A 20739-nucleotide genomic window follows, 5' to 3' on the forward strand; every position below is an offset into this window, starting at 1 on the left:
CCCCCCAACTACAGGGTAGTTTTTCCCAGCTTTGTCGTTTAAAACCACGAATTAAAAGGAACATTTACAAGAATCCTGACTGGCAGAGAAGGACGTGCACCTCTAACATTCAGAGCTTCAAAAACCAGTGTCTTCTGGTAGTATTACAGGCAAAAAAAGCTTCAGAGAGTAAGAAAAAAAAAATGGACAAAAGAATCAAAACCTTTCATACCACTACACAGTCACAACTGCTCGCGAGTAGTTGTGCTGAACTCACTGGGTTGCAGGATCAGGTTCCTAGCTTCTACGATAAAGTTACAATTTAATGTCATGCTGTCAGATTCGGTCTCAGCAAGAATCCAGAAAAATGGTTTTACCGTCCAATTTGAACAGAAGCATCGTCCCTAGAAGCGTAGAAGTAAATATTTCAGCAGTCATGAACTGTAAAGCTTAATATGAAATTACAAATAAAAAAAAAATATCCTGGGATAGTAACTCAAGATAAAATCTCATGCTGTTTTCATTTCCCCACCCTTCGTATTAATTATGTGAAATTGGCAACTTCAGTGCCTCGACTGCATAACAGCACAGATTAGATGCCAAGTTCAGGCCAAAACTTGTTGTAGGGTTTCGGGTTGCACCTTGTTGCATTTTTGTTTAAAAAACCCCCTCCACTTAAAAAGGTGACTTGCAGGAGTGTTCAGGACCTCCATCTGGCAGATCTCCCCTCCGCGCTGTTTAAGGACAGGGTCTCCCCATCTGCACTCTGGAGAGGTGGGTCTTGCCTAGCCTGCCTCTCCGGAATAAAGGGTTGTGAAGCACAAGACGTGGCAGGGATCGTGACAGATGTCAATCACTAATTTGAAAATAAACCCCCGCTTTTGTTCAGACTTAAAAATTCACACCTGCAGAGCCCAGTCCTAAAAACCAGCTGGATATTCACAATTCTGTTCTTAAAAGTTCACAACTCCCATCTGAAATCTGACATCAGTCCGCTGACAAAAATAGGAAAAGACACAGCCTGACATTCTCGGTATTTCCAAGGCAAAATAAGTGTCAAGAAAAACCACTTCTATCTCAAAGAGAGTAATTTCAAGCGTGCTTTTAAATACGTTAAACAACATAAAAACTTAAGTGGTTCTGCTGCTTTACAGATCACCAGTGAAAAACCCATGCAAATTAGCTGCTTTTTTGTAAACAGTTCGAAACAAAAGTCAAAGCCCACAAGTCTCCCTTTCCAAAACCGTGCACATAAAAATGGAAAAAAAAAACCCAAACACTACGTGAATATATCCCTCCTTGCACTAAGATATGGCAGAGTGTGGATGTAGGAACCGCAGCCCACTTGAGAATCCAGGTTTTGGTGTAGCGAGTTCTGTCATGAAAGAGATACTGCATCTTTAACCCTAGCTGACAGAGAATCTCCTAAAACCACTGGGGGACTGCAACAACACTAACGCAGAAAATAAATAGGAAAAAGTAATGCTATTTATTAAAAGAATTCCATCTCTCCGTTATTCTGTTTAAATTTTAATGTAAGATAAACAAGTTTGGATAGAAATGTGCTCGCTCTCCCAATATTCGGACTTTTAAAAAAAAAAATGTTTCTTAAGAATCAATTTTAAAAAAGCATTTTGTAATTTGATAAGAGCCATAAATTAATACTGCATGGAGATGATTAAAATCCTATGCTAGTGGTCAGTGACCTTTTGTAAACACTAGCCAGATGCTAGCGAAACTGGCTAGAAAACTACCGTCACAGGCCTTTTTAACAAGCAATTATCAGTTTTCTTTCCAACCATCAGATTCTTGTTTTCACAAAACCTTTTCCTATTTTTATTTTAAACCTAATAGCTGAAAACATAAACAAGTCTTCAAACCTCTTCCACTAACACTAAATCCACAAGGCAATTAACTTCAGTTGGCCGTAACTACAGAAGCTCTTGTGCGAGAGACCCAGGGGGGCTCCTCCCGCCTCCCCTTCCATCCGCCCCCCTCCCCAAGCAATCCGTGCACCCCCCCGTTGAGCGAAGGTGAGGCGAGGGGCAGTAGGAAGTGGCACAGTGGACTGGCATTCCCCTCTACGTGCGGTTCAGCGTCTGGAAGATTCGAGAGATCTGTAGCATGACGGGCCCAGTTTCTGGATCGTTCATCCACTGAGTGCTGTTCAAGGGGTTTTCAAGCATATCCTCAAAGGCTGCCAAGAAATGGAAATTGCAACGCTCAATTAGTCCTTTCGTCAGCAAAGGTTTCAACGTTTGGGGTGCCTCAGCAACGGGATGGTTACAAATAGCTACAACCCCCAGGCAGCGGGCAAACATCACCCGAACCCGGTGGGAACAGGCGTCCTGCATTTCCCATTCGCACTCCTCAGTCCCCACAGCCCAGGACGTCACCGCCTGCTACACCTTCCCCATTCCTCAGCATTAAATTCACGGCAGATGAAGGCTGATTAAATACTCAGCCTGGATTACAGGCCATCTCACAAAACCTCAAGGACACGGGTTTGAAGAGCTAAAGCCTTAGGAAACGGCTACACGCGGTAGCAGGGAACGCGCTCTGTGGTTCACACGTTTATGAAAGCCCATCTCAGAGCGGGGTCATTCCTGCCAACGCTCCTATGGGGAGACTCCCCAACTCAGAGATTTCCTACATCCCAGCCTACATCCCTTAGTGACTAGTACCTGTGCCAGTACCTTTCTCTGCCCTGATACTTAACCAGGACAGTTCATAGGAAGCCCTGTCACCCCTTTGCCTCTGTCACCGTTGCTGTGCTGCACTCTGGATGTCCTACGGCTACGCTAACATCTCTGAAGAGAAAACCAAGCCAGTGAAATAAGAAGCCTCTGCCATTTCCCTGCAGAGGCTACGCAGAACTCGCAGCAGAACCAGCAAAAGTGTGGCCTCTTGAGCTCCCCAATCTCGGAGCTGTATTTTCAGAAGGGCCCCTGGAGCCAGAAGGGGAGCAGCACGGGCTTCCTCCGCCCTGAGGATGTCAGGGGGGCAGCCGGTGCCACCTGCCTGGACACAGGCAGAAGGGGAACAGCTATCCCTGCAGACAATTACCTCCATTTCTGAAGGGTAACAGCAACCCAAATATTTAAGAACAATGTTATGTTTCTATCCACAGCTATCTTTACAATAAGCTTAGTTATTTTGTTTTTCTTTTTAAAAATATGCTAGCTTTCACCCTTCTACTTATGCTGAAGGAACCAGACAGCTACTGCAAGAGCTAAGCTGCAAATCTGGCAGAAGAACCACCCAGACAATAATTTATAAGCCCTATGACAGATACTGAGCTGGACTACTGGACATTTGGAGCAGTCATTATGGAACGTGACAAAAAAAGCAGTTGCACATCTGACCTATTCAGAAGTCACCAAAATGTCAGCGTTGTAAGAGTCTGGCAGACCAGCCCAAGGTCAATGTCTTAATTCTCCCAGGAGTGTTAGTGTACAAAGCTCCAAGTGACATTAGTGGGAGCTGTAAGTACCCAGCACCTCTGAAAGGCTCATCATTAATACCCTGCTCAAGGTCAGGCAGCATGCCTACAGAAAAGCCCAGAATAAAGCACAGCTCTCACCTTTCACCACTTTTATTCTTTTACACAGACTCAAAAGCTTAAAACTAAAGATTTAACAACACTCTGTAAGTATCCAATTAAATGCAAGCATTCATTATTAAAATCTGTGACATAAGCAACTTGCAGATGTATCATTAGGAATATATTCTCTGATGTTCATCCAAGCTTTACAAGTGCATATAATGGCATTTCATTTTCTATTTATATTCTGAGCTGCAGTGTGGAACCCTCATTGAAATGAGGAAACCATTTGTTCAGAAATCAGAGTGGGAAGGTTCTTCTCTTGAATTATTTAAAGGCTTGCAAACTCTCCTAATTACATTTAAAGTCGTATTTTTAAAAGCGCTCTCGGAAGAGCTGCGTGTACTCCCTTTATTTAAAAGCACTGCTTCAAATAAATTTCGAAGCCAAAGACTAAAAGGCAAAACTTTTTATATACATCACAGAGCCAATGTCATTCTGCTGTATCGTCCTCCAGCGGCAGAGAGACCGATTCATCAGAGATTTGTGTTTCAGTGTCAGGCTCGTCAGCTGGGTACTTGCTGTGCTCGCAGCTTTTCTGACCACGAGCACACAGACTTTACCACGGAGCTGAAATCCAAGCAAGGGGGAGTGTATTTTCACATACATTATCTCAACTTTGCTAGGCAAGGCCTTAGGTCTGACTTCTTGTTTGGATATTCTTCCACAAGTTATCTTCTGTCTCAGTGATCAGGCCTCAACACACGGTAAACTGTACAGCAGGAGACAGCCTTGTTTTTTCTGGGAAATAATCAGAATTCTAGACAGACATTCCTGATTTTTCCCCTCATGGCCAAAGGGAGCACACAAAAGGTCTCCTAAATCCACAAAAGCACTGCAGCCAACAGCTATTAAAGTTCTGAGTTCAGCAAGTGTAATCCGGTAGCCTGGGGAATTTGTATCATTTCTGGGACAGCCCCAAGTTCTGCTCTGGGTTTAGCTGAGTTGCAGTACGAAGCAAACAAACAATACAGCTGCCGAAGGTGAGGAAAAGGGTACAGAGCTGCACCTAGCCCACAAAGTGTGCTGGCATCATCCAGTCCCTATTTTTATTTGCTAGCAACTACAGAGACAGTGTATATTTACATATATCTATGTCTCTCTATATATCTATGTATCTCAGGAACACAAGCAGGACTTACCTAGTAGAGTTTTAGGGTTGGTTAGCCCTAACTGTACCACTGGGTTTTCTAAGATGGCTTGGAAGAGAGGGCTGTTGGTGTCAATGCCTTTATCTAAGTCCTCTGGAGAAGGCTTTCTGTCTCCCAGCAGCCATTCACACTGAAAGAAATCACCCGGCACAACAGGTTTCATGATTTGAGACACTTTCATTCTGATGGAACCAAAGTCTTGACAATGTGGCATGTTAAAAATACTTTTCCTCTCACAGTTAAAGACTGAGCGATACATTTCTTTTCACATGAAATTGCTATTCGTTTGTGTGTTTCTCCCACAGAAGTCAACTTTTATTTCAGAGCTCAGGGAAGATGTTTGTTATCCTACAGATGCACTGCCTCAGAGGAACCCCATCACCACAGTTACGACGCAGCAGCCTGAAGTACCACCCAGCCCAATATTCCCCCTCTAACAGCAGCCAGCACTCGATGCTTAAGAAGAGAAGATTCCTTGGCTGTCAGCTGTGTCCACATTGTTTGCCTTACGGTATCATCCACTAGCAGGAGACTAATCAGTCTTGGAAAACCTTCCTATGTTTTGATTCCATAAACTGTGGAATGCATTGCTGCAGAATGGTAATTCACACGCTGCACGGCTTGAATCTCTTGTTTGATCATTTAATCCCGCTCTTTAATCAGTTACTGGGAATACCTTTTCCTTTCTCATGACAGCATAATCTCCTCTGCAGACTCTGGTGAGGGAGTTTCTCTCAAGTTTTTTGAAAACCCACATATGTTACCCCAAGCAGATCAGCCTCAACCTCACCCATGCCGAGTTCCTCTAAGAAGTCTAAAATTAGATACACAACTAAAACACAAAGGTTTTAAAGAGGCACAGAATATATAGTGCTCATTTGATCTCCAGTAACAGTTGGGCCTTATGACAGATCAACCAATTTAACAATGAAAAGAATCAGCTGAACAGACTATTACAGCAATAAGGAACAGAAATGACATTGTACTCACGGCTGCATTTTGCTGGTTGTTGTTTACTCTGAGTGCATCTACCACTTCTTTTTCATCAAATCCCATCTCCATCAGGGCAATGACAGCCTATATCAGATTTGCACAGCTTAATAAATGTAACATTTAAAACAGAAATGAGAACAATCGTATCCTTTCACCTTCCGTGCAGGAGCTTTTTGTGGGGTAAAAAAAAACAGTTTCCATTTCTAGACCACTAAGTAATCTTATCTACAAAGTTTCCAAATACCCTGTATCAAAAGTGTCTTTGTTATGGAAAAAGAATAAATCTTAAGAGCGAAGGTGGTTCCTATCCTCAACGCTGAAAGCTGAGTGCAAGGCAAAGAGCAAGCATACCTGGGGTAAAACGGAGAAGGGCAGGACAGAAACACCTTATTTTAGAACTTCTCCCATGTCAGGAAGCTTTTGTTCACATCTCGCTGACGGATCAAGCCTCACGTGCACTTGTAGTTCTATTCACTCAATTTAATTTCACTTCCCGGATTTATTATGTTGCTAGTGAGTGTTATGTATTTAGACAAGCATACCTAGATATTGTTATGAGAATGTTTAATCATTCAGAAACTGTAGCCAGGTCAAATACCTTTGTAGCCTTTAACCGAAATCTCAAGGAAGAGCTAGTTGTAAAAACAGAGTGTTAGGTTCTAAAGAGCACCTCCTGGTGAGTTTACAGTGTGATAACACCACATTTCCACTGCAGCTAATACCGTGTTGTGACAAAACAGCTAACTTCTGCAAGTTGCTGCAAGACTTAAATCTGCTGGTGATACTCTTCCTTGCCCCCCAAATACAATAATTCTCTTCTGGCCTTTTCTACAGCAGAAGGACCTACCCCTTTCCTACCACCTTCCCTTCCTAGATAGCAGTCTTAAAAAGCAATACCAGAAGTCTGGCAGTTCATTCCAGTCCCATCAGCTAATTTTCAGGTGCAGAAGTAACAGAAATTTAGATACATCTGAGACAGCTATGCATTAATTAGATAATATCCCTTCCAGCAACCTGAATTTAAACAGTCCCTAAAGACTTCCACTACAATCCTGCCATGCCAGCATAATGTACATCTAACCAGATGTCCCACTTCATTTATTAACTAAACATTTATTTGGATTCCGTGGTGCCCACGCAGTCCCTTCCAATCCTAACAGTTACACAGGGAGATAAACAGCACGTACTCGTGGGTCTGGACGGAACTCTCTTTTCCTCCGGATCTTCTTGAATATTTCCGTCAGCTCATCCTTGGCCTCTTCCCCACCTGCTTCTGAACTAGGACCCGCAGTTGCTTCGGCGGAGGATGCACCAGCTTCAGCTGTGGCTTCTGATGGAGTCTGACCAGGGAGTGGAGCATCCACTGCAGGGTCATCTGCGTGTTCTATCAACCACTCCATGGCCTGTGTCACCGACATACTGAAAAGCAAATTAAAACACAGGGATGAGAAACACTCCAGGTGTCTGTGGGGCAGCACTGTGCACCTGCCTTTACATTTAGTTCTGTGTGGTATATTGACTTGTAGGTTAATTAGTATCTGAAAAGCCATAAAGTTTGAGCAAATCTCAGAGCACCTCCATTCTCTGTGCATTCAGGGCACGGCAATCTTCTCTGAAGCCAGGAAGAGGAATGAAGTCCAACTTGGACAGCTGCAACCCAGATTTTAAAAGGCATTTCTGAGGGAGTCACCGTATTCTCCACATCATCTGCTTTCTTTCACCACAGAGAACCACTGACTGCTTGCAACTATCGACAAAACTGCAAACAAAGCATGTTCCAAATTTACATGGAACCAGATCTCAGATGCAAGCTGCTTTGTTGCTTCTTAAGGAGAACTCTCAGACATCCACCCAGTGATCAAGGAATGCCATTAACACAAGAAAGAGCGAGCGAAAAACATTATGTGTGCACCACGTGCCTTGAGCGAGAGCAAAATTCAACACAGGCGATTGCACTTGGATGTGCACCACTCTGTTCTTCCTCCACTCACTTCAGAAGAAATCTGTGATCCCTCAAAGCTGAGAGGCCAGCCCAAGGGAACGGAACATCACGATCATAACACGGTCACTTGCTGCGCAGCATAAGCGCTCAAGCGAAGGATCTTGAGAGGGCCCCAACACATCTCTTTCCAACAAATACAGAGGGAGAAGCAAAGACAACACTAGGGCCACTGAACATGTAATTTCCTTTGACACACGGGAATTATTACATGTTCGTAGAAAGGAAAGTCTTTGCCTGCTTGGCTTTTCAGTTACAACATGAAAGATGGAGGAAATCAGGGGCAAAAGTCTGTGAGCCACAAGGGAGATAATGGAAAAGAGTCACTGGAATATATTGTGGATTCTTTACTTTCAAGAATGGCCTAACAAACCCCTCTCAGGAGTGAGGCAGTCCAGCTGATTCTTCTTAGGGCCTGAGAAGAACTACACTACCTCCTATTTTCCTACAGCTGCTATCTGGACTTCATAATATTCTTGGCATGTTTTTAAAAGATCAGCATCAAGTATTTTTCTACAGCGGACAGACCAATGTGGATGGGCTAGGTTTGCTTTTTTCTCTGAAAAAATCTGAGTTCTAAAGCAGAAAAAACCAAAATGTAAGTTTAATGCTTGGAAACAGTGGCAGCCTGGCAGCTTCATTAACCACAGACCAGCTCTTTCCAGAGCAGGTACAGCACTGTTCCCCTTTCTCTGTGCTACCCGCACCTGCGTGCTGCCTGAGGCAGCACTGTTCTTTCAGTTAATGCTTTTTCCAACCTAGTTTTAGGTGACCCATATAAGGAGACTTTAGAAAAAAAATGCAAATTTTTTTAGTTTTTTTTTAACCATATCATGTAATTTACAGGCAGTGTGCTGAGTACACTTACTGATTTAATCGAAGGGCTTTGACAGCTCTGCTTTCTGGAAACCCCATTTCTGTAAGCTGTCGCAGAGCTATCTCATCCACTCTGTCTTCCTCATCCTCATCCAGCATGGCTACACATACACAAACAAAACAATGTTCAGATTGACTTTGAGCTAAAATAAAACCCTCACTCAATGGAATGGCATGTGTTAAGTTCAAACCCCATTCTTCTCTTCCATCCCTTCTTTTGTTTCTGCCCCGAATTTGCTATCTCATCATTGAATTTGCTGTACTCAGCTTGGCCCGGCTCAGATAGATTCTTCCAGGACAAAGACTTTGTCCAGATGTGTTCAAGATCTCAAAAGACAGCTAACTTTCACATGACCGTGGTACTTTCACATAAGTGAATATATAGGAGATTCCCTGAAGATCTAATTATCATTTATCTAGAAAGTCAATTAGATCTGGTCATAGCAGATCTCAAGGGCAACAGCTGCACTTTCTCCTCACTTTACTATCTCCTTGTGCACGTTCAACTATTCTTTACCATTCCTAAAGCACAACTCAAAAGTTTTCCAATTTTTCCACTACTAATGGTTTTATTTTTAAATGGAACTTCTCATCCATCCCACAGGGACTTTGATAAATTCACAAGTTTTATACAATTTACATCCATAAAGCGAAATCTTTGCCACAAAGTTTGTAGTTGCTTTGGCATTACATCAAGATCTGGACTTCACTCTGCGAGCCCTCTCTTCTGCTATGGAAGCAAACAAGTTCCCAGGATTGAACTAGTAACTATAAAGATGTGCTCATACCATTTGCCTTCTTAAATAGTTCAACTGCATCTGGGTTCAGTGCTAGCAATTTCTGTGCAACTTCTATGAGAGACACTAAGATCTTCCGGAGCTCTGTCTGGAACTGCAAGAAAGGAAACTGTCAAAACATTTAGACAGGAAGTTACCAGACATCATTGAATCTTAATATAACTATTGTTAGTATCTCAGCAGCAGGCTGGCCCCCTGTACAGAGGGTTGCGTTATTAGGGTTTGATTTTCATGGCTGAAGTCTCTCAAGAAGCACTGGGCCTTTCCTGTGAAGTGCTGCACGTAAGTAAAAGCTACTTAGCTTTTATTTTTACCACAGCCTGCTGCCCAGTACCACCGTAAGATGTGCAACCTTCAAGAACACTCATTGCTTCACAGAAACACTTAAATTCCCACCTTGTAGAAGTGTTTTAAGACAACAGTCACGGTAGCTCCATACAAGCACTACTTGTGGCCTTCCTGGTCTACTATTTGCCTTCTAGTAATCTAAATGTGAACAACAGGGATCAAAGCGAATTTCTAAACTGAAGCATCACAATTTCCTTTGTTGGACATTTGTTTTTAAATAGGCTGTGCTCAGTAGGTCATGTCGGCCATTAAACAGCTTAAACACCAGTAGCTGTCCCCTCCAGGTCACTAGGGCACACTGACAGCACGCAGTGTGTAGGCAGATTAGCTGCTTCATACCCCTACCAGTACAGAGGGGTGAAGGTCCCCACACTCAGAAGCATTACAGACTCTATCAGTGTTCAATTGCTGAAGTCAAAATTTAGGCTTAATTTCTCTTTTCAGAACCATGGAAGAGAAGAGAAACCACACCACTCTGCAAACACTGAAGAAATAAACCCCCCACATTTGCCAGATCTTGCATATGTTTACTGAGGCTTTCCCATGGACAAATTTTAAATCATGATTTAGAACAGAGTGTTTTATTATCACTAAATAGTATGACCTGTGTCTAAATCTTAAGCTCTCTAATATACATCACATACATCTGAATTTCTCTCATAAACAAAAGAGAATCACGTTTGTATGTAAGCAAAGAGGTTATACAAGATAAAAGCCTATTTGCATGTTAGTGTGCGAGTTAAAGTCAAATCTAATACTTACATCCCTCATGTTGTGATGGGCCACAGTGCGATCTACATTGCGAGAGGGCAGATTTGCAGTTGCTTTGAGAATAGCATCCTTATCAGGAGCTTTTTGCTCTTGTTTCCTCTGCAGGATAGGAAACATGATCAGGTTTCATAACCCATTATCCACAGAACAGAGAACACAGCACAGCAGAGAGCAGTTTCACATTCTTCACCAAGGCATCAAGCAGTGCTCTGTAACTTGCAACTCAGAGAAATAGCAGTCTAGCAGTGGATTAATAGCACCAGTATCATTTTGCAGTAATAGAGCAAAACCGGACCTGTTGGGTTGCCCCACGTCCATTCCTTCTACCTATTTGTTATCTAAACACGCAGGGGAAATTCCAGCATCAAGAAGAAAAGTGATTTATCAAACATGGAGAGGACTCAGAGGTCTCAGTGCCTGGGACCATATTCTGCTCTCAGCATGATGTCCTCAAACCCCTGGTTTGGCAAGAGATGCACCAATACTGTGCACAGGCTAACACGTAACTGCTTCACACTGGAAGTGCCTCGCTGCTTGCGAGTATCATGCAGAGATATGGTGCCTTGGCTTTTCAGGACACACTTACAGTCCAGGGGAAAAAAAAAAAAATAGCAGGGTACAAACTAGAAATATTTCCCAGTCTTATGCTCTTTAAGTGACATTCTGCACAGCAAGACCCTGCTGAAGAGAGACACATACACTGGTGCCTACAGGAAGGGATAGAGAGACATACAACAATGCCTACAGGAAGCAAGAAGAAACAAAAGCTGTGCAAGGATGAAGCAGAGACCCAGAAATTCACAATGTCAAGCACAAGCATCACTCAACGTGTTCATGTGATAACATCACCTGCTGTACCACTCATGCATAAGCATCATCCTGGGCAAACCCTCAGTAACAACTACATTCCAATAAAATAAAATAAAGAAGAATAGTAGGAGGCCAACACTTCAGCTCTAGAGACCTGGTTAGAGGGTGACAAGCCACACACAGATAAAGACAGAAGGCAGCTTGCCAGCAAATCAACACATTTCTATGGGGTTTTCAAACACAAAGCAAGGCACTTGCTCAATGCTTATACAGTTATTAGATGTTTGCTCAAAGATCAACTCTATACCACTGCCACAGGGTGTATCTGCACGCCTTATTTTAAGGCAAATGTTCTCACAATCAAAGTTAAAAAAGGAAAAATCAGCCTCCTCGAAGTTTGGAAGAAATATGAAATAATTTCCCTAGAATTTTAACTGGCAGCATTTGCCTCTACGAACAAAACGAGTCCACCACAGTAATCCTTCCGCAGCCCCTTAGTAAAGCGGTCAGCTCATCAAGACAGCCAAGCTGAGAAGTCTTTCAAACTCACTTTCTCCTCTGCTGACACGTCTGCCATTTTGGGGAGTGGAGGTGGTGCACGCTTCTTTACCAAAAGCAAGACATCTAGAAAGAGAACAATACTGAAACGCATTAGAAAGCAATGTATGAACAGCTCCTGTAAGATACTTCACAAATCCAGTTTTTCCTGGAGATGAATTTTGTATTAACTCCACCGTAGCATCAGATCTTTTTTACTCTTTAAAACCTGGTTGGCTCTACACCCTCCCTTTCAATGTTTGCAACTCCTTAGCACACAGTGAATTCAAAACATGGTCTGTTATTAGTTATGCTCTGACTGTTACTGGCTGGTTCTCCTCACACACCACCATTAAAGAAGGGGTTTTACAGGCTCCAGATGTCTTGTACATTAACGGTACATCAACTGGCTTATCGTAGTAAAAAAGCATCGGCGCTTTCAGTGTTGTTGTGCTTTGCAGTGCAGTAGAGATAGGCCATGGATGGTTTTTGGTTTAAGCTGGGGCCTTTCAAGTGCAGCAAGGCAAGGGCCAAGCTTCAGGAAGAACTTTCAGTGGCAGGCTGCAGCTCACCTTTGGGTGTGAGCAGCAGCAGAGGGACTGATGATGTACAGCAGGGCTGCATCACTGGTAGCGAGTCTCGAGGACAAACAAGTCTTCAGTCCCTGACATCCCATATGACCTGGCACCAGTTTGATTTGGGCATTCAAGACTAAGACTTTGGCCTTACAAGGCATCCATTTTCTATAGATCACATGATGTTTTACAAGTTTCTAGCATACCTTCCAAGGGTGGACAGACACAGACACACACGTGCAGCATCTGCAGCCCTCCAGCCACCTACAGCCCACCACGAAGGTTTGAGTCCGTTGTACAAAGCAGGTCAAAAGCAAACACAGCACAACGTTTCTCTGGTCTGGCTCAGCACGAAACAGCCAAGGGCAACAGCTGGGGAAGGCTGTTAACCCTCATTTGTCCAGCTGATCAGTGAAAGGATCCACATGCTGACTCTTGGCTGCCCTGTGCAGTCAGCCGGTGGCAATCAGCTGTTGGCTGCAATCTTGTCTGCCCTGACAAGCGAGGCACACGGGAGAGAGCACGCTGCAGAGGAAAAAGGGGCGAAGAGGCATTCACACGACAGCTCGCTATGGCTACAGAGTTAATACTGCTTAGCTGCTGCAAACTGCAATTCAAAACTCTGCAGGAGCCGGCACCTCGCCTAGAAATAATACACCACCAATCAGCAAAAATGCTGTCCCTTGCCTTTGCTTAAGATAGCACTTCTCAGCTCCTGTTCAGCTCTAAAGGTGATAGGTGACACTGCCTTGGAAGAGACACCAAAGCACTCGTGTTCACAACGGCAGTTCTCCAGCCTGCATGAACTCAGGCAAAATCCCAGGAACTCTACTCCTGCTGAATTTCTGGTTCAGACACTATTTCAGTCTACAGCAGTCCTGCTTCTCTCACTTTCTGCACCACTGCCCTTTATCTCCAGAAGGGGCCATTAGCTTAAGCTATCTAGTAAAAACTGACTCAAATTCCCATCTTCAGATCTTTTGTTTCACAGTAATCCTTTACACTTTTAAACTCCAGGAGCAAATATATACCTGTCCTGGTTTCAGCTGGGATAGGGCTAATCTTTCTTCTTAGTAGCTAGAACAGTGCTGTGCTTTGGATTCAGTGTGGGATTTGGTATGAGAAAAATGTTGGTAATACACTGATATTTTTAGTCAATGCTAAGAAATCAAGGACTTTTCAACCTCCCATCTGTGCAGGTACACAAGAAGCTGGGAGAGAGCACAGCCAGAGCAACGAACCCAAATGGGCCAACGAGATATTCCATGTCACGTAACGTCATGCTCAGTGTATAGAGGCGGCTTGGCTGGGAAGCCCTCGCTCTTCCAGGATTGTGGGTTTAGGATTTTCCCTCCTCCAGGATCACCAGCTGGGAACGAGCTGGGCATCAGTCAGCAGCTGATGAGCAATTGCATTGTGCATCACTTGTCTGTATATTCTCTTATTACTACTATCATTATTATTTCCATTTTTATTTCCATTATTAAATTCTTTTTCATCTCAACCTACAAGTCTCCTTGCATTTACCTCTCTACTTCTGTCTCCCACCCTCTGGGGCAGGGGAGGATGAGCGAGTGGTTGCGTGGTGCCTGGCTGACAGCCAGGTTTAAATCCCAGTACCTGACACACCCCAGTGCAGTCGGTGATACTGGAGCCTGACAGATTCTGACCTGTGTTAGCAGAGGACAGAATGAGATCTAAACTGCAGACACTCGGATACACTTGAGCAACCATTCTTCTGCTTGACCTGCAGACCTCAAGAAATCCCCCAAAAGCACTGGAATACTCAGCCATGATAACTATTTTTGAATCATTTTGAAGGATAAATGATGTCCTGGAGGTTGAAAAAAATTCCTTTAAAGGGAGACAAAAACAATCTATTTATTCACTTAATGAACACTCCTGATTCCTTTTCAACTCTTAAAAAGGAAGAGGGAAGAAAAGCAAACCAAAGTGCTTTCTCTAAGGGGAAAAAAAAAAAAAAGCAGTTTTCCTCTTCCTTTTCTGCCACATTATTAGCTTCCTATGTCAAAGCAGAGAGTAGATATTTAAAAGATCACTGTTTGGAACTTGCCAAAGAGTTAAACGCAATCTTAAATTTCCAGGCTGATAGGATTAAAACCCAGACAATCTTACCTCTATCTTGAATGTTTTCCTCCAACACTGTTTTTGTGTCGGTCAGCACCTTCTCAGAAGTAGCATGTATCAACTTATGATGTGTCACGGTTTTTGGATCCTCCAAGCTCCCAGGTACACACTGCAGAATAAAATATTGAAGATCAGACGACAGAAATAAGCCTACTGCATGAATCACTGCATTTTGCACTTAAGGTGCTCCACACACAAACTGTGCCATCATTTACAATCTGCTTAATAGCTTCAGTAACAGCACAATATGCTAGAGGCCAATGCACAGAATGTGTTTTATTAAAAAACTGAGGCATGATTTGTGCTGTAACAGTGCTGTCTGTGGTAGGTTTCTACCTGCATATCCAAGCTCCTGTCTGGGAAGAATAATCAAAAAAAGAGGAAGGATTCCACCCTCCATTCCTCAATATCTTCTTTAAGCATCCACTTTCAAAGACCCACCCTTACAGCCCAATCACTCCAAACGAGCCCTTCAAGGGCACCAGCCTATGTGAGTGGATTTATACTTTTGCAGTACTGTACATCTCTGTCATACTTAATTCTGAGTGCTTGGTCCTATACTCAGGCCTATGGAGATTTGGAGCAAAGCAAGGATGCTCTAGAACCCACAGCAACGTCAATTCTGCAACAGATCACTGAGGTCACTCAGTGAGAAGTCTGGGGGCATCAATTAGTATCATGAATTAAGAACGCAGATCTACAAAGAGCATCCAGTAATTTTGCAGAAGGGAAGGATAAAATAATGCAGTATGTTTTTCATTTGTAACTGGTGTCAAAGTAGAGGTGAAACTCTCTCCTTCATCTAATAATTATTATTTACACACACTGTTAGACTAAACAAGAAACTGCCAGCAGTGATTTTGGTATGCTTGACCTTAAACTGGGAAGAAAACTGCAGTTTCTGCACCTTGTTTCAAGCGGAAATCAACAGATTTGGCTGCTGAAGTCCTAACCTGCATTCCTGCTGAAAGTGCTGAACAAGAGTTACATTCACAACTCTTCTTCGCAGGCAGCATACAGTAAATTTGTTCCTATATAAATGTTGGGCTCAATTCCTTATTACAATTTTAAATTCTGTGTCAATTAATTCACTAGAAAATCAAGATGAAATCCTGAAAAAAACATCCCAGCGTGCACACACACGGGCCACGGGCTGACTCATCTTCGCACCAGAGTGGCTCCCAGATGCCCTGTGATAGATTTCAAGAACATTACATCAGTGCATCTAGAGGCTTCTAATTTGTTTGAGTGGAGAAAGCAAGTATAGTGGTTGCAATTCCAGAAAGGCAAAATTAAAAATAACAGCCTATTAAAACCATGAAATTGATGCTGCTGTTCTCGCCACAAAATAGGACGCTTAATACTGACCTCACCTGCTCTGCTCCGAAACAGCTTTTAATGACATTTCTTTCAGTACATGCTTCTGCCAAGCCACTGTTGCCGTGCCTGCAGAGGAGTGTGTTCACCCTTCACCTAACAGAGCCATTTCCAGAACCCTCACTGTAATCAGTGCTTCACTTTGATGTAGCACTTAGTCTTGTTCATCATATGATCACCAGCCTCCTTCAAAGGAATTCCTTTTAGTCCCTCATCACCTTTTCTACCTGCTCTTTTTCTAAACACAGTGCACTTGTTTCCAACCCAGATCTTCAGCTCATCTGAACTGCTGCACAGCTGTGATGCCTCAGTAAAACCGAGGCTAGAATGTTTGAGTCCTGATTTGTATAACAGTAGCTTCTTACTAATCCTTCAGCATATTAAGTGCTGAATGGAAGCCAAAGAACACATTACAGCCTAGAAGCAGCTGGGAGTACCTCCTGTAATTGATCTGAGAAGTTACCCAAAACGCATGAGAGTACATCAGTGGAACATCTCTTCTGCACACAAGCTCAAAATGTTCCTGTTACAGATCTGGAGAGTCAGACCCCAAAAGGAAGAACCTGAAAATGGGAGCTGGGAGGTGCATGTCTGGGGTGGGATGGGACCTATTATCCATTTTTTTTTTCCCTGGTGCATATAAAGGGGGGTGTGGGTGTGCAATCATAATACTCGTAAGTGTACTAGCAAGGTGAAAATAAGGATACTGGTACTATATAACTAAGGTGAAGGTATAAGTGAAAAAAAAAAAAGTTGCTGTTTTAAAAGAAAATTCCTATGGACACCTGTTATTTCCTGTTCCTCTAACCACTTTATTAACAACTGCATAGAATAACAAGGCATATATGGACAGTGCCTATATCAAAGAGACTACTTCGTGAAATACTAATCTTAACATTTTAACATGGCCTGCAAGTAAAAAGGTCATAACAGGCAATGTCTCTACTAGCTCTCAACAGCCCCCCAGGAACCACCACCACTAATCATCAGATCTCACCGTGGAATCTTGCTTCAGGAGAACCGTATCTGCCAAAATACAGTGGATTTTGGATTAAATACAGTACTTTAAAGCGTAACTGCCCAGAGAGAGAACAGCACTGCTAGTCCACAGGAAGAGCGGTGAAGAGGAGAGGAATTCCCTAGCACAGTGCAGAGGAAGCATCTGTCACACAAGTGAAAGGAAGTCAAGAAATCAGGGTGGACCCTGAAGCAGAGAAATTGGGGTGCACCTTGCTGCCCCAGGGCCCAGCTGGGTTAACAAGCACTGTTCCCCCAGCCATCAGAGGTGCAGCGTGCTGGAGAGGACCTGACCTCTCATCTTTTCATACAAAAGGATTGCAAGGAGAGGATCTGCTGGTTCATCATTCTGCTTCCAGTGTAAATATTTGCATTTCTTTTTAACGCTGGAGTTTACAGCAGGCTGCTTTGCCAGGCAGGTGAGAAATCCTTGTTCACGGGTACCTGAGCAACTGCTGAAATTGTAAGCCCTGGTGATGCCAAACGCTATTCGCAAAGCTTGGAATCCTGATAAACCACAAGGCTTTGTTTGTTTTTGAAATGAGGAAAAAGCATTTTTTGTTTGCTTTTATTAACAGAAACATTTGAAAATCGTACTGACACTCCCTACTACTAAGCTTGGGTGGTTTAAACCATTTGCATCCCTCACAAGGTATCCCGAACATGCCCAGGGGCACGCACCTACCTCTGCTCTTACCAGGCTTTAAAGCCCAGGCGAGTTATCACTGAGGCAGCTTAAGAAAAAGGGGAACAGAAGCATTAAAAGCTCTCCCCACCTGCCAGGAAAGTTACAGGTAGAGCCCACACTTGTGCATGCCGAACGCGTGACCACAATTTACAGCAGTATTTCAGAAATAGTGCTGAGTCTCAGCAAGAAGCAATGGTCTGTTGTGATTCGAGTATCAGAACCAGGACTGTCTACAGCACCACTGATGCAGTGCTGTACTTGGGACTGTCAATGCTTATTTACAGTCAAGAATTATGGATCATAAAAAAAGTATTTAAGTTAAGCTTGAGTTTCTGCAGTTAAGCTGACACTTTTCAATTCTGTTTTCCGAAATGACCAGTTGCTTTTTAAGGAAATCCCAGGAGAGCTCAGGGCCTGCTGCCACTGAGGTGGTGGGGACCTGCACAGGGACAAGTGGCTGTTCCAAGAGAACACTTTGATGGTGGAACTCGAGTTAAAAAATAACTAGGAAGGCTTATTATTAGGTATTTGTTCACAGACTACATGGACAGCATTACTAAAAGCAGCAGTTTAACAACAATCATCACTAGAGGTCAAGAGATAAAACTAGTGGGAGGGGGGTTTTGCCTTTTTTTTCTGCAAACAGTAACAAAAACCACCCCAAAACATAAAATTCGGGGAGCGGGGTGGAAGACATCAAGAGTGACACTTCTGAGATCAGTAATCATTTCAATGTTACAGAGGGGAAACTGGCCACCTTCCTAGTTCAAATCTCTTACAAATACCTTCCTCTGCTTCCTGAAAGAATGATTTGAAAGACTGCGGGGAACATAATAATCAGCATCTTACAAGAGATGGCTGCATAAATTATCTCAAGGTGCTATCAAGATTCATTGCAACATATCCCTGATCAGGAGTCATGATTTTTCCATTTCTATTTTTCCCCTCCATAAAACTATATATTATCCATAATGGTTATGCAAATCCACACCATTAGCACAAAGCAGCAGAGAGAAAGAAATCAAACATCATGCCAAGTTATCAATTGTCTTCTGCCCTGACTTGCACTGCAATGCAAGCATCTATTCAGTTAAGCTTCCTGATAATTAAAGGCCTTTCAGCTCTGCACATATGCATGTAATCATTACCCCACCCTGTTTTGGCAGTCTTTGCACCACTCTTCTGCTTAATCACTCAGCTGCGCTCAAGAGGGACAAGAGGGGAGCACTAAGCTTCTTCCAGGAACTTAACAGCCCTGAACCCTACAGCTTCCAGCACACTGTTTTCCCTCAAGAAGGTTCCCACCTACCTCAGGCAAAGCAAACTCCAGTGCAGCCCTTCTCGTCCCTAAATCAAAAAGCACTTATGAAGACAACATGATGAAAAACAGCACGTGCTGTGACCTGTAGTTTTCCAGGGGTTCTAGTTGAAAGCAAACAAGTGGCAGGCCCAAGGCAGAGGGCACTTGGGCTGCTGGTCACCTTCACAGCATGCTGATTCAGAAAATAAAACCTTTCACCCTTCAAATGGGGGTTAAGTAATTACATATTACAGGTATGTTCTCCTACTGCGAGTGTGTTTTACGAAAAAAAAAAAAGTCTTTGCAAGACTTTGAAGACAAAAAAGACTATTAAATGTGGTTTAGTAAATTGTGCTCCCAGAGACGGGAGTAGAGGCTTTTACCACTCAGAAGTTACACATCTGTCAGCAAAGCCCTCAGCAAGAAATTCAGCAGGTTATGACTCAAGCTGCCAGACTACATTGTGTTGGTTCCAGAATGACAGATTTTAGGACAGCCCCAGTCATGGGTCACAACCTTACACGCTGTTGTTGTCAATCATGTTTTTGCTTTAAAAGTAAGACGCTGTCATGGCAGATCTTCAAAATTCGGTCCAATAGTTTTGTAACCACTGGTTTTAACATTTAACACCCATGAACACATCAGTAGTAACTGAACATGTGAGTACAAAGAGCCTGTGTTTTCCAGCTCAACGTCTACAGACTACGACAGTATTTTTAAACGTTTTCTCTCACAGACAGTGATAAGTAATTTACCCTTTGGACACATCCATTAATACCTTACTTCTTAGAGCACTGTGAGAGCATTAGAAGAGTCTATTATCTCCCTATGAAAATCCAACTAGCTACCGTGCCAACACAGGGTAAGGCCATACAAAGACTTTTTCAGAAAAGGGAAGTTGTCCTCCATAGTTACTACTTTCCTTAATTGCTCTTAAAGAGAAAAGAAACAAACCAGGCTGTAATTTCTGAGGAGAAATCATCAGAAACCAGTTCACCAGACTCTTGCAACGCGTGGCCACTGGTTCATAAAGCACACGTAGGAGCTGGTGATCTCTAGCACTACCCCAAAACACACACCAAATTCTGTAACTAAAGGCTGCAAAGCAACTTCCTCCCAAATCCTCCTTCTCTCTTGAAATAGACATTTTATTTCTATACGGCACACTTTCACATAACGGGGAGTGGGGGTGGGGTGGGTGTGTTATACACGGTAAAGCAGGAAACCAGAACACAGAAACACCTGTTTACTTTTTTTTTTTTTTTTTTAAAAAAAAAGATATTTACAGAGCGCAGGAAAAATCTGTTTTCTTCACACGGGTACTTGCCTGCCCTTCCCCTCGACCATGATTTTCAGACCCAGCCCGGACCACGGCACGTATCAGAGAAAACGCCGAGATTTCGGCGCTATCTCCGCCTCGCACCCGGCCCGGGCTCACCGCTCCCTCCCAGCGCACTGCACGACCCACCACACCCGAGGGTTTCCCAGGGACACTGGGCAGCCCAGGGAGCCCGCCGGGGTAGGCAACAGCCCCGGGGGACGGGACCGGACACCGCTCCTTACGTGCTTCAGGCATCGCTCCTTCAGCTTCTCCACCGTGGTGTCCTCGGGGACTTCCTCCAGCCACTCGGCGCCCTCCATGGTGCACACATGGAGCCTCAGCACCTTCCCCGCGAAGATCTTCTCCTCCTGCACGAACATCGCCCCGGGCCCCGTCGCCTCCGGCCCCCGCTCTGTCCCGGCGACGCCTCACCAGCTGTCTCTTATAC

The 20739-nt window shown here is 43.6% G+C and overlaps 1 protein-coding gene across 2 annotated transcripts; it reads right to left on the reverse strand.

Annotated features, from left to right (window-relative positions):
• Window positions 1-1451: 1451 nt before the first annotated feature.
• UBAC1 (UBA domain containing 1) lies at window positions 1452-20720 on the reverse strand. 2 transcript variants are annotated; one of them, XM_026860362.1, is made up of 10 exons: window positions 20534-20720; window positions 14577-14697; window positions 11879-11952; window positions 10510-10617; window positions 9391-9493; window positions 8595-8703; window positions 6915-7146; window positions 5725-5811; window positions 4726-4864; window positions 1452-2176 (listed from the first exon to the last, which is right to left on the reverse strand). In XM_026860362.1, the coding sequence occupies exons 1-10, from the start codon at window positions 20669-20671 to the stop codon at window positions 2061-2063; spliced, it is 1227 nt and encodes a 408-aa protein (XP_026716163.1). In that variant the 5' UTR covers window positions 20672-20720; the 3' UTR covers window positions 1452-2060. The 2 variants fall into 2 exon arrangements, with proteins under 2 accessions (XP_026716163.1, XP_026716162.1); XM_026860361.1 differs by having other exon boundaries at window positions 9391-9508.
• Window positions 20721-20739: the final 19 nt, after the last annotated feature.

Source organism: Athene cunicularia (genome assembly GCF_003259725.1).
Source record: "Athene cunicularia isolate RWA chromosome 17 unlocalized genomic scaffold, athCun1 chr17_part1, whole genome shotgun sequence".
Lineage (NCBI taxonomy): Eukaryota > Metazoa > Chordata > Aves > Strigiformes > Strigidae > Athene > Athene cunicularia.

Coding starts and splice junctions, on each gene's coding strand:
- UBAC1 (XM_026860361.1), bottom strand. CDS start 20,671: ATGTTCGTGCAGGAGGAGAAGATCTTCGCGGGGAAGGTGCTGAGGCTC. Junction 8,704..9,390: donor ACTATTTAAGAAGGCAAATG/GTATGAGCACAT, acceptor GTGTATGTGTAG/CCATGCTGGATGAGGATGAG. Junction 7,147..8,594: donor AAAGCCCTTCGATTAAATCA/GTAAGTGTACTC, acceptor TTTGCTTTTCAG/TATGTCGGTGACACAGGCCA.